This window comes from Battus philenor, unplaced genomic scaffold (assembly GCF_028537555.1).
Source record: "Battus philenor isolate CCGP_79_NKW_IND1 unplaced genomic scaffold, ilBatPhil1.0.hap1 SCAF_5, whole genome shotgun sequence".
In the NCBI taxonomy this organism is placed as follows: domain Eukaryota; kingdom Metazoa; phylum Arthropoda; class Insecta; order Lepidoptera; family Papilionidae; genus Battus; species Battus philenor.
Window position 1 is genome coordinate 9,350,079 of NW_027181715.1, and position 17,385 is coordinate 9,367,463.

General features: G+C 31.2%; 2 protein-coding genes across 6 annotated transcripts; one reads left to right on the forward strand and one right to left on the reverse strand.

Moving 5' to 3' along the window:
- Nucleotides 1-3,429: 3,429 nt before the first annotated feature.
- On the forward strand, nt 3,430-11,891 carry Serinc (serine incorporator TMS1). 5 transcript variants are annotated; one of them, XM_068773053.1, is made up of 12 exons: nt 3,430-3,674; nt 3,849-4,013; nt 5,443-5,531; nt 5,612-5,707; nt 6,058-6,236; nt 6,321-6,436; nt 6,802-7,020; nt 7,700-7,835; nt 8,815-8,841; nt 10,226-10,388; nt 10,830-10,994; nt 11,798-11,891. In XM_068773053.1, exons 1-11 carry the CDS (start codon nt 3,639-3,641, stop codon nt 10,960-10,962), a joined length of 1,359 nt encoding a protein of 452 aa, XP_068629154.1. In that variant the 5' UTR covers nt 3,430-3,638; the 3' UTR covers nt 10,963-10,994; nt 11,798-11,891. The 5 variants fall into 5 exon arrangements, with proteins under 5 accessions (XP_068629154.1, XP_068629153.1, XP_068629155.1 ...); XM_068773052.1 differs by lacking the exon at nt 11,798-11,891 and having other exon boundaries at nt 10,830-11,206; XM_068773054.1 differs by lacking the exon at nt 11,798-11,891 and having other exon boundaries at nt 3,431-3,674; nt 10,241-10,388; nt 10,830-11,206.
- On the reverse strand, nt 11,333-16,303 carry LOC137929920 (O-glucosyltransferase rumi homolog). Its single transcript, XM_068773057.1, has 6 exons — nt 16,126-16,303; nt 15,462-15,646; nt 13,690-13,878; nt 12,434-12,564; nt 12,216-12,363; nt 11,333-11,844 (listed from the first exon to the last, which is right to left on the reverse strand). The coding sequence occupies exons 1-6, from the start codon at nt 16,271-16,273 to the stop codon at nt 11,413-11,415; spliced, it is 1,233 nt and encodes a 410-aa protein (XP_068629158.1). The 5' UTR covers nt 16,274-16,303; the 3' UTR covers nt 11,333-11,412.
- Nucleotides 16,304-17,385: the final 1,082 nt, after the last annotated feature.

The window sequence follows — 17,385 nt, forward strand, 5'->3', positions numbered from 1 at the left end:
CAAGAAAAAAACAATGTTTATCTGCATGTCTTTTAAAGGATCGTAAACTATGCATTTCATTGTCTGATTATCTTTAGCACAGTTATCGTGCATGAGATGATGAGGTTTCTTAGTTAGTATGTCCAATTTTCGACAGATGGCGCCACTTCTATTCCTATTAATTTCATATATTGCCGTGACAGTCCAGGCTGATTTGAATTGAAAAAAATACAGCGACCGAATGATATCTCAAGTTGTGGGTGACAACAATGTATGTAAATAGTGAAATTCATATCCGGCTAACATAATAAGTTAAAAACGAAAAAAAAAATAAACAATGTAAATATTTTTTTGTTAAATTCCATTCGGTCGACGTCGCAAAACACAGAATTCATTATTTCTAGTCATAAATATTGTGACAATTTTTTTTCAATATTATTGTATGGGATAATTACGTATATAGGAAAATTCTTTATTACCGATACTATTTCAGATGCTATGTTATCTTACACGGCAGTCAAAACTACAGCGTACAGTAGCTTGATGAATCCCTTCTTCATATTGGCATATCGGTTGATTTTGATAAGCTTGATAGATCATCGATGCTGTGCTCGATTGATCTCAGGTATGGAGGTTTAAGACAATAAATCGACATTGTACTTTGCTGCTGACGGTGTTCTTGCTGGTCTGGAAAGTCAAGTCGTTGTTGATATAAAGAATATTAAACAAAGACTTATGCAAAATAAAAAAAAAAACACTGTAACATAAAAATGACAAATTTTAAAATTGAAGTGTAAAATTTATTTAAAAAAAAAAACATTTTTTATTGCAACATTTTCTTTTAACTTAGTTTTCGATAAAGTGCAATTGTGGATCAATTAAAAAATATTTCTTATGTATTGGCACGAAAACTATATGTAATTAAGCTAAAACAATAATACAACATATAATAAGTATAAAATAATATTAATAACGTTTCAAGACGAAAGATGCTGGATGTTGGTCGCTTCTAGCCGGTCCTTTTAAAAATCTCTGGGGGTGGTCTATTTCGAACAGTTGACAACTTACGACTAAGATGATGATGTTTAAAAAACGCATTGCAGTCCACTGTGGGTACTTTCTCCATGACGTTGACATTTTGAGTTACCTGGCGAATAACACTGCTTTTATCAGTGGCGTACCTAGAACTTTTGCCGCCCGGGGCGATCTCCAATTTGCCGCCCTTTCTATTATAAGTCAATCAAATAGTGGTTTTTATAAATTAATATATAAATAAATTGTGTTAATTACACATAAATAAATTATTAAGTTATTTAATCAATATTAATTAATACACAGAGTAAATTTTTTTAAACATTTTTGTATGCTCTCGTAAATATATTTATATAATATCTACTCTTCTAGCTTTCATACTAGAAAAATTGTGTATAATGCTCTCAAAATTTATATTATTTGTAATTTCTTGTTCTATTGACAATATTGCAAGATTTTGTAGTCTTAATTGACTTATTGTAGAACGAAGATAATTTTTAGAAGCTTCTTTCGCAACTAGCGACACTGATTGAAATTGTTAAAAAATTCTTAACGAAATTACAATGTTGGGAACAGAATTTTCCAACCTATACTGCTGAATAAATTTTAGCAGATCAAGAGGGCCCTTCTCCCCGTTTTTCTAATGTTTTGCCTCTTTTTTTAGTGTAGGTACAGCCATAAAAACCTGGATCCTTTTTCTTTTAATATGGAACTGTTCTTGGTCAATGTCAATCAAATCATTTATTTGACATTCAAATTCTTCATTTAGTAGGTTACACGGTATTATACACGAATATTTTCTTACAAGGCCATGCAACTGATCAAAGTGTTCTTTTATTCCTTTATAATTCTGTCCATAGATGAAAACATTTCTCTTCGTACTTCTTCTTCTAAAGATAGCCCCACGTCTCCACGTCGAATTTTCCCCACTCATACTTTTTCTCCTCGACTCGACGCTTAGTCGATGTCTCTAACTCTTCACAAATCATTTTGGCTGCTATAACAGCGTTTTGTACTAGCGTATCTCTTTGTTCCATGAAATGTGTTTGCAAAAAATTTAGTTTTATATGGCATTGGTGGGCATTTAACCCTTTTACTTGTAGGTATTTTTGAGCGTCCTTAATTTCCAAAAGGACGGGTTCCCATAAATAAAGGTAACATAGAAAAGAAAAAGATTACATAGAATTGAGTAATATTCCAGCATCTGATCTCGTTTTACTATTTTCTTCTTCTAATAATCATAATAATCATTTATTATTCAAGAAAGATAAAATATAAAATGAATAAGTTGCTTTTTACAACTATAAGTAAATATAAAAAATGCCGCCCCAAGGTAAGTGCCGCCCGGTGCGGACCGCACCCACCGCCCCCCCCTAGGTACGCCACTGGCTTTTATGTATAGAATATTTTTAAACGCTTCAAAACGAATCGTCATCATCTCAATATCCCATCGTAGTTGATTCACAATAGTTTAGTTGATACAACAATTTACTCAAACTACTTAATTTACAAAAAAATACTCTCTTTTTCCGCAACAAATGTCAATGAACTGCCTCTTCTTTCTCGATTCTTCAAATTCAAGCAACTGCCCAAAAATTCGTTGTATAAGCAGTTGCTTTAAAAAGCGCCTCGTACGTAACAACTAATTGACGCCGATTAATCGATTTGTCAGAATTCAAGCTGGAATTGAACTCGTTACAAATCATTGAAAGAAAACATTCCCGACATAAAAAATAATCAAAATTTTTGACATAAATGTACACATGAAATATATATGTAATATTTACTTACAATAATAGATCATTCGTGTTAAGTCGCTTATGATCAACAGTTTTTTGTACGTTATCAGTGGCCTGGTATAATATTGTATCAATTGGCTACATAAATGAGTATCCTTTTAATTACCCAATAAGTAAAATATAACGTTACAATTCTGTATTTCTCTAGCTTTAATTATTTTTATTCCGATGGTGATCACAACTAAGTATTATTTTTTTATGATTTATCTTACATAGAAATATATATCATATGTAACATAAGTTGTTTTTCAATAAAAAAGGAATTATTCAATTATAATGAAAATAAGTTACGATATAATTCTATAGATTGGGAAAAAAGTCTAATTTTTTGATTACTGAATGTGTAAATAAAAATACTAGAAGTTAAAAAATTATTCACGCCATCTATGTATTACATATAAATTAAATACAGCTGTAAAAATAAAAGGTAAAGGATCAATAGAAGCAATAGTTCTAAGATTTAAATCTACATTTAAGCTACTTTTTTATTAACTTTGGAAAACTTGAATTCTGTTTAAATTTTCTACAATATAAAACGTTTTTCTTATACTTATCTTGGAAGTTTGTTATAAAAAACAACACACTAAATAGAATAATACTTTACGTGCATTTGGCAACATTTAAAATCATGATACACTTATAGATTATTTTCAGTGTTATAATACAAAACAGAATTTTGTTATTGTGAACTATTTCCTTTGTATTGAATCTAATAACTCAGTCAGCAAATTATGTTTGACTAGTTCAAAGACAAACGGTTACCTTTCGGTGTATTAGTAGTACTATAAATTATAAAGTCAATCGCCGAAGTATTTATAAAGTGCTAAAATGGGTGCTGTTCTTGGGCTTTGTTCTGCTGCACAGGTGATGTTTAATTCTAAGAAATAAAAGTTCTATTCGGATATTACGATTGATATTACGGAAATCATTTTGATTTGATGGCAATCAATCAATTCAAATTGAAAAAGTGAATATAGTGACGAGATGAGTGAGATTTTACGGTGAAAGTTTCCAATAATATCTTATCGATTTCTTCAGCTTGCGTGTTGCTGTGGCAGTGCAGCCTGCTCCTTGTGTTGCTCTGCGTGCCCATCATGTACCAATTCGACTTCAACCAGACTCATGTATACTATCATGTTGCTACTGATGATGATTGTTGCCTGTGTCACTCTGGCACCCGGATTACATGAACAATTAAAAAAGGTTAGTACGAAAACGATCGCAAGTTCTTTACAAACATTGATTTCATTTTAGTGGACGGCTGAGTCTTTCTAAAATTAGTTGTAGTTTCACTAATGCTTTTGTTTGTCAAACCAAGTGGCAAAGAGTGTTTGTTAATTAAAATATGGGATAATAAGTAGAAACAATGAACTAGACTCTAAACAAACTACAATGAGATTTAGTCCAGCTGTTTTATGCAGCAAGTTAAAAGATTATAAATAAGTAGTATATAAAATGAAACCCACATTTTGAATATCAATATTTCAAGAACCAACATATTTACAGCTTGTCAAATTGTATCTGCATGTAGTCAATATATTCAGGAATAAGGATATGATTATGTAGTCAACCCCTTGCCATTTTGTGAGGGGTGAATTATGTTCTAATGAATTTTTATGTTAAAATACAGAACTCCTCACAAGATTACTCTTGATTGTGGTGGTATGAAGTGTATAAACATTATTTTATAATTAACACTAGTAGCTATTTCAACAATGTACTCAATACATTAATTATCCAGTCCATCACAATATTGTACTTAATGGTGCCTGATATTTGGCAGTAATATTGTTAACAAGTTCATTAATACCTTGAAATAGATAGCATGTCTCATTAACATGGTAATTTTAAATTCATAAACAAATACCTGTCGCAGTAATTTTCTTAAATTATGGGTAGTTTTGTAGGCATCATAGAAATTTCAGAAAATACTTATAAACCATCTATAATAAGACATAATTTTTCCTTGTGTGTGCTAAAACTACCTACAAATATTCATGTAATGAAAATAGAACTTGCTATTGCTTGTTGAATTGTTTACCAATATTCCTCAAGTTCAGTGAGTTCTCAACAGAGTCCAATAATTAAATAAAGAGCGAACTTTTCAGCAAAGTGGTGTATGCTGTGGCATTATTTTGACAATGCAATAATTAAAGCTATTTGCACCATCCAAGTTATGTCTTTATAGAATAGAATAAAAGCATCTTGCTTTGATCATCACAATAGTTATGAGTCTAATAACAAGGGTAGGTACACACAAAGTAATAAAGTAAATTAGAAGATGTCAGACTTTTACAATTAGCAACACTGTGTTAATCAAAGAGGTGCTGACTCAGCATATCCTGCCAAGCGTTGAACAAAACACTGTGATGCTGTTCTCCATCAGGGCCATTTCGATCAGCATCTGCAGATCAACTGCAGTACATTGAATTTGAAATATTGTGTAGTTTTCTCCATTATGTTGTGTAATGTATATCATATAAAATATATAGCTTTTAAACATATTTGTATAAAAATCTGGGTATACTATGGGATTAGTATGTTTACTTTATTGTTTTCTAAAACATAAATGACCAAGATATATCAGATTATTTTACAGTAGAGGAGAGAATAACTCATAATTTTTTTGTAGGTACCATTTTGTGAGAATTCTACAGGACTGGTACCAGGAAATTTTAAAGTAGATTGTGATCAAGCAGTTGGGTATTTAGCAGTGTACAGGTAAGGTTCATGAAAAACAACAACTTTATATTTATTTTATATGTGATGTATGTTTTACTGACAAATATATTTCATTACAGAATTTGTTTTGCAACATTTCTATTCTTTATACTAATGGCACTTATTATGCTGGGTGTAAAATCATCTAAAGATCCAAGAGCTGGAATACAAAATGGGTAAACTTTATATATTTTAAAACACCTTTTTATTGGTTAATTTATTTTGTTTTCTTAAATATGGTGAATAATTAATATATTATTATATAATTAAAATGTGAAGGTAAAGGAAGATTATTTTTAATAAAATACTGTGACCGTATAACATATTGACAAAAAAAAAAAATTTCAATGGAAAGTTAGCTTTACAATGAATATTTTAAAGAGGGTAACAAAATAATCTCACTTTTCAGCTACTTAAAGTTGTTGCATGTAGAAGTGGTACAATAAGACTTATTTAAATATAAGCAACATGTAATTAAAGCATTATTTATTGGAATTTTCTGAAATAATTTGTTTCTTTTTTATAGATTCTGGGGCATAAAATATCTAGTAGTAATTGGAGGTATTATTGGAGCATTCTTTATTCCTGAAGGACAATTTGCTTCCACATGGATGGTGTTTGGTATGATTGGAGGTTTCTGTTTCATAATTATCCAGCTCATTTTGATTATTGATTTTGCACATACCTGGGCAGAAAAATGGGTTTGTAAGTATAGTCTTGAAGCATATTAATAATATTTAATTATTAAGAAATGATTTATTTAATAAAAAATAATAATTGTTTTTTCAGCTCAATATGAAGAATCACAGTCACGTGGATGGTATGCAGCGCTACTGTTGTCTATGCTGACATGTTTCACTCTCACATTAACAGGCATTGTTCTTCTTTATGTTTATTATACCAAGGTTTGTTATTATACAATTGTTAACTTTCACTACAATTTGTTCATAACACTATATAATACAATGTAACTTCATATTTTTGTGTGTAAATACGAAATTAACAATTCACAGTTGTGAAAAATATAATTTAAATTAATAATTTCATATGTCCTGAATATAAAATTTTAAACCAAAAGATTGACGCCTTGAAATGTTAATTCTTCTGATGTATTTTTAATGTAAAAGTATAGGGATTTGTTTGGCTTAGTGCTACAAGTTTGTGTCTACTTTATAGATTTTTCCTTCATAAATTATGGTCACCTAGATATTTCCATTACAAGAAACATTTTCCTACCCTGTTTAAAAAATCATTAATTATTTTATTTCAGCCCAGTGGATGTGACCTCTCCAAGTTTTTTATTTCTTTCAACTTGATACTTGTGGTAATCGCAAGTGCCATCTCCATACTTCCATCAGTACAAGAACATCAGCCACGGTCTGGTTTACTGCAATCCTCAGTTGTCTCACTCTATGTTATGTACCTAACTTGGTCTGCGCTATCCAACTCTTCAGGGGAATGCAATGCTAGTATCACTGAAAAGAATCAGGTATGCTTTAATAAAAAAATAAATTGTTTATTTTAATCTGGCAACCCAGATATATTGATTACAAATTATTACAGTGTCCATTTATATGTATAAAGATTTTTCAATTGACTTCAATACAATATCTAGTCTATTTATATAAATAATTAACTCATTTTTTATTTTAATACATAACTTATGTTGACCACTAGCATAAGTGAAGGTTTCTACGCATTTTAGAAAATCCACTTTTCTGTAATGTTCACTATGGTTATCCTAATAAAACAATCTTGTGTTTTACTAATTATTTACTGTATGTTATTATAATATGTTGTATTTAAATTGCTAAATTGGGAATGAAGGATGATGTATATTGGGTATGTATGTAATTAAGTAATTTAATTTTTTGGTTTGGCACTAACTTATTTATTTATGTATAGTTTATAAAATGTAGAATAATCAATCGTATTTTATTATTACAATTTAATAATTTTACTTAAATCACAAGTTGTGTCTGTATTCAATTTCTCTGTGACATTTTATTGCTTCATTTCTTCTATCCAACTGTAATAAAAACTCTTCTGATATATTTTATTTTCTTACAATATAACAAACAGCTGTGCTAAACTTGGTAATGCTAGTTTAAAATAGTACTCTGAATACTCTTGTATGTAAGATATGATTAATTGTTATAATTTCACAGATTTCGTTCGACAATCAGTCAATAATCGGACTTGTGATATGGGTGTGCAGCGTTCTTTATTCCAGTGTCCGTACCGCCTCTTCCTCATCTAAGATCACTATGTCTGAACATATATTAGCAAAAGACGGCAATGCAGGTGAATATATTAATATATAAACTCTTAAATATTTTAACCTATATTTATTTCATTTTATTGATTATGGAAAACTTACGGTTAGTGTATATTTTTTACACATTAACAATTGAGGCAGAAGGCCATTTAAAAATACACTATATATAATTTTATTATACATCATGCTATGGCAGAATTACTCCACCATGCATATGTGAATTTGTAGGTATTTTATATATTTTTCTAGGTGGATCTCAACATAATGCATGCAATTTGAAGTCTGAGTGTAAATTTTATTAATTTTATACATTTATACACCTATAATTTAAGTCTCATAATTGTTTTGACTACTGACTCCATGAGAGGCTTCAAAATTCAAAGCCTATGTATATTATATATATGCAGGTGATTATTAAATCCGCGTCTATAATAGGACAGGTCGAGACACCCCAGGAAATTAATTCGCAAAATTTGTATTGCTTTTCTTCGAATTATCGTCATACTAAAATTAAATAAATTTCATTAAGCTCGTGATGTTCGCATTTTTAATATAACTACAAACCAAACCTAACGTTCACCAAACTTTTTTCAACACCGTGTAATTTTTAAAGTAATTAGCGGGCTAACCAATACTTCTCTTATTTCTCTACTTCAGATTATCGTTATTATATGGAACAACCTTTGTCGTTGATTTAAAAATACATTTTACATAAAAAATTTAATGCTGTGAAATAGACGATAAAGCTGGGTCAATAGACAATTACACTTATATGATTACATTGACGTTGTTGGCGTATTGAACTACAATTTAACTAAGAATAGTAAATGATTACATATTTAGGAAGGTTGTATAAAAACTTATGTATATGTTGTAACACTGGTTTAAACGCCAAGAAAACTGTACAGATTTTTATTATTTTAACACTGAGTGATGAATTATTACTAATTTACTAATATAATGTGTATCCCTTGTAAACAACGCGGGACGGCCACGCGGCGTAAGGGCAAGGAGGTCTCATTGCTAATGAAGGTAATTTTTAAAATTGGTTTTCAAACACTTCATAAAAGTGAAGTAATTTTTTTTAATTCCTTTAAAATAGAAAAATGCAGTACTCAACCGCTAGCCAGGTGCAAATGTTACTAGTTGTAGTGCACAGACGACTTTGTTGAGACCGAAGGATACTAGATAGCAAAAAAAGTCTTATCTGGTCTTATTTATACTATTACTATTTATATATCTCTGGTCTTATTTATACTATTACTATTTATATATCTGGTCCTGTCAATTGCCTATGGACATATCAATTAGAACTCCCCGGGTGACAGATCTGCCCGAAATAATCTAGGCTACATTATATCGAATCACCTTAAATATACAGTTAAAAATCGCTTGTGGCAAATTTCATTTATCACTTGAAAAAATTCGTTCCCGACACTGACAGGCGCCAAGGTTTAATGAAAAATCTGCAAGTGAGGCCTACTATGTCCAGCGGTGAAATGATGATGATTATTATTTTTGGGTAAAACTGTTTTGTTTATAACTCATTAAATATTTGTTTATAGCTTACTTATTATGATTGCAAGTAATATTCTGCTAATATACGTCTCTTGAAAAAAATACATCTGTTTTACCTACTTAAATTAACACTAAAGAAAAAAAGGCAAATTTTTTTTATTATGAATAAATCCAAAATAGAACATATGGCCGTAACATAAATTCCTTTTATATTTGTAAAAAAATGGGGGGAATTATACATTATTTTACACATTTTCTGCTTGCGCCCCGCTAACGGATAAGGTCAAAAATTATTACGAAATCTTAAATGTCGCAAATTTGCAGGCCCCAATGCCCTTATTAAGCATTTCAAAGGAAGATTATAGCATATTTAAAAAAGTTATTTTCATTTTTATTGAAATGTACCGCATTTCAACATGCCTACTTATCTTATTCAAAACTTTTCTAATTTTTAAAAATCATAGAATTTATTATTTTGCTACAGATGATTATAGTATTATATGTAGAATTTATTCAAATTTTTTTAGTTGTTTACCTGAGGTTGTTCATAGATGAACTACGTATTATTTTTATTTGCGTATTATTAGAATGAACATAAAAGCTAATTGTCACAGGCCCAAGTATAAGTTTGTTTTGTCATTATGTGAAATTAGAATTCATTACAATGTAGAGTATTCAATAATTCATTCTTTCCATATTGATTATAAAGCTAGCTAACGATAGTCATTTATTTAATATTGCTTAATTTTTAGTGAAATATTAGTGATTATGACAAAATTGCTATTATATATATAATAGTTTACTTTAGTGTAACACCTTTAGATATGTTATTTTAGTTGAGTAAGCTTGTGAAACGTAAATCTAATAAGGACACATTTCGGACGCTCACTGAGCGCAGACTATGGTTCTATAGAAGGCGACGGCGGAGAGGCTGGTCGTGGTGAGGAAGCCAAGGTGGTCGATAACGAAGGCGACAGCGTGGCCTACTCATGGACGTTCTTCCATGTCGTCTTCGCGCTCGCAACTCTTTACGTTATGATGACGCTCACCAATTGGTATAAGTACGTAAATGACACGCTTACACTTTTACCTTTCTCTTGGCTTCGTACGATTAGTGCTACTGTTTTGTGGACAACTGTGTAGTTATTACAACACACTTCCATGTAATGATCTTAATTATTATGTGGCATATTTAAGAATTTTGTCTAACAAAATCTTATAAGAAAACCTCAGGAGGCGGTACATTTTTTTAGCTATTAACTTTAAATCAATGCTATTTAAATTGAACTTGCATCTTGTGCACAAATACAGTAATCCTACTCGTTGTCAAAGCTACAAGAAGATCATTAATAATCACTAGCATCGCCCTCTGTGCTCAGCCGCAGAAACTATCAACATTATTAACGACACAGATAGCTTGTAAAACTACGCTCCAGGGGTTGCAAAAAGCATATTTTACTATGATCCTTAATGAGTGTTATTAATTTAAATAATTATTACAGCCCTAGCTCGCAGCTATCAAAAGAAAATGTCGCCTCGATGTGGATCAAGATCACTTCATCTTGGCTTTGCGTGGGACTCTACATATGGACTCTCGTAGCGCCTGCAATCTTCCCAGACAGAGAATTCAACTGAATTCTACTAAATGTTTAAAGTTAAATATTAATGTAAGAATTATACATGCTATGTAATGGCATTTAACCATTCTCGTTTAATTCTTTATCTTACTATTGCTAGAAGCTTTCTATTCAGTATGTTAAGGCTATTGTTGTTGTTGCTACTTTTCAATCTTGTTAGTCGATACACTTTTAATATATAATGTAATAATTGCTATTAGAGCTTTAAAATAATACTACGTCAATTTAGAATATGTTTAAAATTAAATAAATAATTATTAACTAAATAATTATTTTATTTTTTACAGGATATAGGTCATAATCCACCTCAAGGAATATTTTTACAGGCTCGTTTTGTTTTTCTTATTTGCATGGACATTAAACACATATTTTTTTAAATAATCTGTCATCAATATACTTTAAAAATCAAATAAGATCAACAATTAGAATGAAACATGATAAAATAATTTTATTTATTTACACTTAAATTTATTAGATTTTCATCTTTCGTAACCTCATATTTGAGAAGCTTAGCGTAATTTTTCAACAAACTCCTCCAATAACATTTTATTTCTTTCGTTCTTAAGTTATCCCAAATATTTTGAAAGCCTAGGTCAGCGATTTCTTTAGACAATGAAGAGTTCTGTTCAAAATATTCAATGTACTTGGTAATATCATCTCCATTTGCTTTTGGACTTATAGGAACATAGTGCACCCAGGGTTTTAGTGATGGATAAAAAAATTCTAACCATTCTTCTCCCACATGAAATACTAAAGATTTACATAGAAATAAATGCTTAAAACGAAAGCTAGCTGCAACACCTCTGTAGTTAAAAAGATATTTGTATTTGCAGTGGTCTTCAAATGATACTTCAGAAGCAGGAGGAGCATATAGGGTGTCCTGAAATGAAAAAATTAGATAATTGATATTCAAAGATAACTTAAACACAGTCAAATAACTATACAAGTCAAAAGTATAGATATTTTGCAAACACATAATACATATATATATTATATGTGTTTGCAAAATAATTTAAAACATTTGGATAAACTTCAAACATTTTAATTGAGAAAGAATGAAAAAAACTAGGAAATAATAACATTAACAGACAGAATTTAAATTTGGAACAATTTAATGTTATAAATGTTTTGATGTATGATAATTTTTACAGCATAAATATTTTTAGTGTCAATACATTTTTGTTTCTGATGATATCAAAGAAACACTCCTATTGATTTTTATTGATTTGCAGAGATAATAGAAGTTCTTACTGCATCTGATTTCCATGCCTGATTTTTAGTGTACTGTGCATCTACAAGATCTGGTCTTGAACGTGATAACAGAACTAAAGTATCCCTTTCTTCACTAGTCCTTGACCCTCTAAAGAAAGCTTTGTTTACTTTCTTATCCCATGGCCACCTAGAAAATGATGTATAATATTCTGTTAGACATTTGTAATAATTTAATTAATTGATTCATTATTACATACTTATTAGCAGCTGCTGATATAGATAGTCGGTGTTTATCCCAACGACCTATTCCAGTTGGATACAATGATATAGCTGGTCCGCCTTCCCAAAAACTCCATGCAGGATACATTATATCATAATAGTCCTTAGTCTGCAACACATCAATAATCAAAATCATTAAAAAAAGATAATAGACAAGTGGATAATATACAGGGTGGGCCACGGATGCGTACGAATTTAAAATCGCTATAGCGTTGGAACGGGGTAAGGGAGAGGAGTGCGGGAGATGGGGATCTGTAGCTCGGTTCTCGGAAATTTTGTCGCGATGGAGCACTTCCCGGGTGAACAGCGTGCGTTCTGTGTTAAAAATTATTACAAAAATGCCGATTCGAGCGTTATTGTTCGTCGTTTATTTCGCTCTCACTAAGGATTGCATGACGTAAAACAGTGTCTGAGTGAAAGTTTGATTAGGGCGTGGGTCAGAAAGTTCGAGGCTACCGGTTCGACCCTCAATCAGAAACCTAAGGGGCCCAAAAGGACAACAAGGTCAGAGGAAAACATAAACAAAGTCGGAGCTTCCGTACTTCGCAATCCTGGGCAATCAACTCGCAAGCGATCAGCAGAGCTCTCTGTATCAAGAACGACTTTGCGTCGAATCTTGAAGAAAGATTTAAAATTGCACCCTTATAAACTTCAACTAGTGCAAGATTTGAAGCCGTGAAGGCAGTCTTAAAGGAGAAGTTCGCTGGAAAACTCGTTTCGCGCCGAGGTGACATTCCATGGCCACCTAGGAGTCCGGATTTAACCCCACTAGACTTTTTCCTGTGGGGTTACATGAAAAGTAGAGTCTACAGTAATAATCCGACCTCAATTGCCCAGTTGAAGGCCAATATCCACGGAGAAATGGCCGCAATTCCGCGCGCTATGTGCGAACGAGTTTTCGGCAATTTGAAGACGAGATTCGAAAAATGTTTGCAGCGGTATGGTGCGCATCTGGATGATGTTATTTTCAAAAAATTATTTTCCCAAATGTTAACTTTAATTTAAAAATAAATTTATTTTAGTATTACTTTTGTTTTGTTTTTTATGAATTTTTCAAATTCGCAAAACTCCGAGGCCCACCCTATACATGTAAATTATAACAAAAAACAATTTTCTTCGCTAATCTAAAATTACAATAAATTGTAATAGTAAACTAAATCTTAGTTTAAATTTTACAACTGGGAACTGTATTCATAAATATGAAGACTTATTGTTATTTAAAAAAAATGTTAACCTTACTAAAAGAAAATACTGGTGCTTTACTATGACCCCAAGCATGATTAATTTGTGGCCAGTCTCTTGTATTAATTGCAAGTTCCATGTTGGGTAATTTTGGTGCAAGTGCAATTAAGTAATGCTCCACTCCAGAACACCTTGAGGGGAAGGGACAGTCTTTTTGTCTGTATACATTCCCATTGATGATCTGCAAAAATTACTTGAAAATAATATTTTTAATTAAAGTAAAATATTTTGTACAAAACATTATTATCAACAGAGCTATAAAGCATCATAATTTTAAAGTGTAGAAGACTCATCACAAGGTCGTCCATATTATTGTATCAAATATACCAAACCCATCTATACACAATGTTGGCTACTTAATTCAAACAACTTTTACATTAGTTAAATTTTTTTTTGTGTTCCTTATTTCATCTGCGATCAGTCCCAGGACTATAAGCGGATTTGTTGAGTGGTTATAGCTTTGAAAGGGGTCTCCCCGGCGGGAGACACTCCTTGTTCACCATCGAGCGTCTAGTCTCTGGATGTCATGGCGTTTAAGACGTTTCCTGTACTGAATGCAAGTCAATTCGGAAGCCAAGTTATTTGGGTGTTCGTCTAGCCGATTTTTATAATTAGTCGATGACTGCTGGATCTCTTTCTTAACTGTTTTGATCTCCAGAGCTTCGTGGATTTCAGAGTTCGTGAGGAACCATGGAGCTTTTGTTATGGTACGCAGTATGCCATTTTGCAGCCTTTGTATGATGGTTATATTGGAGTTACAAGCGCTTCCCCAGAGTTGGATCCCGTACATCCACACAGGTTTGAGTATCAGTTTGTAGATAAGGAGCTTGTTGTCCACCGATAGCTTGCAGTTACGAGCCAACAGCCAGTACATAGACCGGAACCGTCATCTACTTTCTTGAGGCTTTCTTGTAGAATGTTTGAAGCAGTCTGGGGATTTTTGCTACTTGCCAACAGTGCAGTATTGTCAGCGAATGTAGCATTCATCACTTGTGATGTCTGTGGGAGGTCTGCTGTATACAGGGTCTATAGGATTGGGCCAAGAACGGAGCCCTGGGGTACTCCAGCCAAGATTTCATAGATATTTGATACGTCTCCACTTTCCCGTACCTGGAACATTTGATTCGACAAGTAGGTGTGTGGTAGAACTTTTTTGTTTTGGAGAGTAGGCCCTTATGCCACACTTTATCGAACGCCTGTTGGATGTCGAGAAACACAGCAGAGCAATACTCCTTAGCTTCGAGGGAATGTCATATCTTATCATAGACCCGATGTACCTGCTCTATAGTCGAGTGTTGATTCCTAAACCCAAATTGATGTTCAGGGATTACTTCATTTTCCTCTAGCAGTGGCAGTATTCTGTTCAGTAGAATTCTCTCAAACACTTTAGACAGGACAGGTAATAAACTTATGGGTCTGTATGAAGTAACATCATCTTGGGGTTTTCCAGGCTTGTGTATCATTGTGATGACTAATACCTTCCGCATTAGTTAAATTGAATGAAACATTATTAAAGTACAGAATTACAGAAAAAAGATTTTAGAATTTATGTGATGATTTATGAGATTATGTAAAATTATATTTGACTATGACTAATATTAGATTATTCATTCAGTTTGAAATACAAATGGGACCAATTCATTTAACTGCAAGTTTAACAAGAAGGAATATCATCAATAAAATCTAAAAATTTTGTATACCCATTTCAACATAACTTAAAATTTGTTTTTATAGTAAATGCTACACAAACAATTAAAAATTTACCTGATATTTGGTACCCTTTGTGCTGGCTATCTCAAACATTTCTTTAGTGATTCCCTCTTTAAAATGTGATAAATCTTGCTCAATAACACTTTCATGACATTTACATTTAGCTTTTTCACATGGATTATAGGTTTTGTTTGCGAGTTTTATTTTCTCATTAACATTTTTTGTCCATTCATTAATTTCTGTGGTAAATGAGGAACAATTACATATTGTTAAGAAAAACATTTATATTATTTTAAGAAATGTTATTATTTACATAAATTATTTCTTGACACATTCTGAAGATGTTTACTTTTTAATACTGTAGGTCAGGATCATATAGGACTACACCCCGCTTCAGAATTTTAGAAAAAAAAAATATTTAAAAGCACTATGTTTGATTTTATTTTTTAATCGCAGACCTGTTTCATAGCCTTGTACGGATTTATTAATAGTAAATAATCACGCGACATAAAATATATTGCATATTTATAAACAATAATGCCTCTCATCCGACAATACTAATGGATCGTAAATAAAATATTTGCTGCTGTTCACCATTACTACAAAAGTCGAATACTTCGTTTCCTGTAGTTACATCAATGATATGACAAGTATTGTATCTTTAGTTAGTTATTGTAAATACAAAAACAATAATATTCCATCAATACACAAAACACACCTTGAGAATATCTGTTTTTATTTTGTAAGCAATCTGATTTAGACACACAATGTTCTGAGGCATCATTATTGCCCAAGTAGACCAGTAAATAAAACAATAAGAAAAATAAATGCGTATTCTTATTTAACCCCACGAATGAACTACTCATGGTTTTAGTTATATATTTACAAACTGTCAGTTAAAGGTAACCGGAAACAGATGTCTAATTATCAAACATGGTTATGTTACTCGATAAACATCGATACTATGAAATGTTAATATTTTGTTTTCGATTTATGGAATCTGATGCTTTGGTTGTAGTAAATGTTTTCCAATATATTGATGATTTTTTTCAATATATTAACTAACAAATCATAAATTTGTTTACATGTAATCTAATCAAATAAAGTTCTTGCAGGTCTATCAAGATGTCTCATTTTAATTTTCCATAACTTTTTCAGGGTAAGCATGGGTTCTAAGTCTTATAGCGTACATTTAAATTTTCGCGATGTGCTCAGTTTTATACAGTTTCAATTACAAAAATGACTGAAAATACGTAACAATATCACGACATTCCCATAGACGTGACTGCATTCCTTGGCTTGCAATATTTTTATCTAGATCTTACCTTACGTATATTGGGTTTTTTTTTCAATGCATCGAGAACATAGATTATTTATTTTAATGGTTTATGTATTACAAAATCATTGGTGTTTATATTTAATTAACATCTTTACATAAAATTAATGGGCGATATTACAAGTATCAAGCGAATTAATGTATTCGTTTCTGTCATTGATAATGACAGTAATGTCGATAAATCATAAAAAAGATGAAAAATAGAAAATTAAACACATAACTGATTTTAAATAACTATCTTTTTACTTATTTACTTCGAGTAGATTTTATAAACATTTATTACGAGATGAAACCCATGATTTGACTGTAACTAAAATAAAATATGGTTAAAATAAATAAAAGACTTAAAGAATAATCATGTTTATATTGAAAAAAACATTTCCAGTTTTTACATATGGTCCGAAAAAAATCTGTTTTCTGTTTGGAGTATTGTTATTATAACAATAATAATAGCGCTAAACTTTACCAATATTTTTAAGTAAAGAAAACCAGTGTTTCGACATTTTACAAAGAAAATATATTATGCACATACGGCTATATTGAAAGAAACACAAAACTGAAGGACGGTATTATAAATTTTCGTATTTCGTCCTTTACCCCCAAAAACAAATATACGACTAAAATTTTATTCACACCTTCAGT

Coding starts and splice junctions, on each gene's coding strand:
- Serinc (XM_068773053.1), top strand. CDS start 3,639: ATGGGTGCTGTTCTTGGGCTTTGTTCTGCTGCACAG. Junction 3,675..3,848: donor GGCTTTGTTCTGCTGCACAG/GTGATGTTTAAT, acceptor CGATTTCTTCAG/CTTGCGTGTTGCTGTGGCAG. Junction 5,708..6,057: donor AGAGCTGGAATACAAAATGG/GTAAACTTTATA, acceptor TCTTTTTTATAG/ATTCTGGGGCATAAAATATC.
- LOC137929920 (XM_068773057.1), bottom strand. CDS start 16,273: ATGAGTAGTTCATTCGTGGGGTTAAATAAGAATACGCATTTATTTTTC. Junction 12,565..13,689: donor CAGTATTTTCTTTTAGTAAG/GTTAACATTTTT, acceptor GATGTGTTGCAG/ACTAAGGACTATTATGATAT. Junction 12,364..12,433: donor ATATCAGCAGCTGCTAATAA/GTATGTAATAAT, acceptor ATCATTTTCTAG/GTGGCCATGGGATAAGAAAG.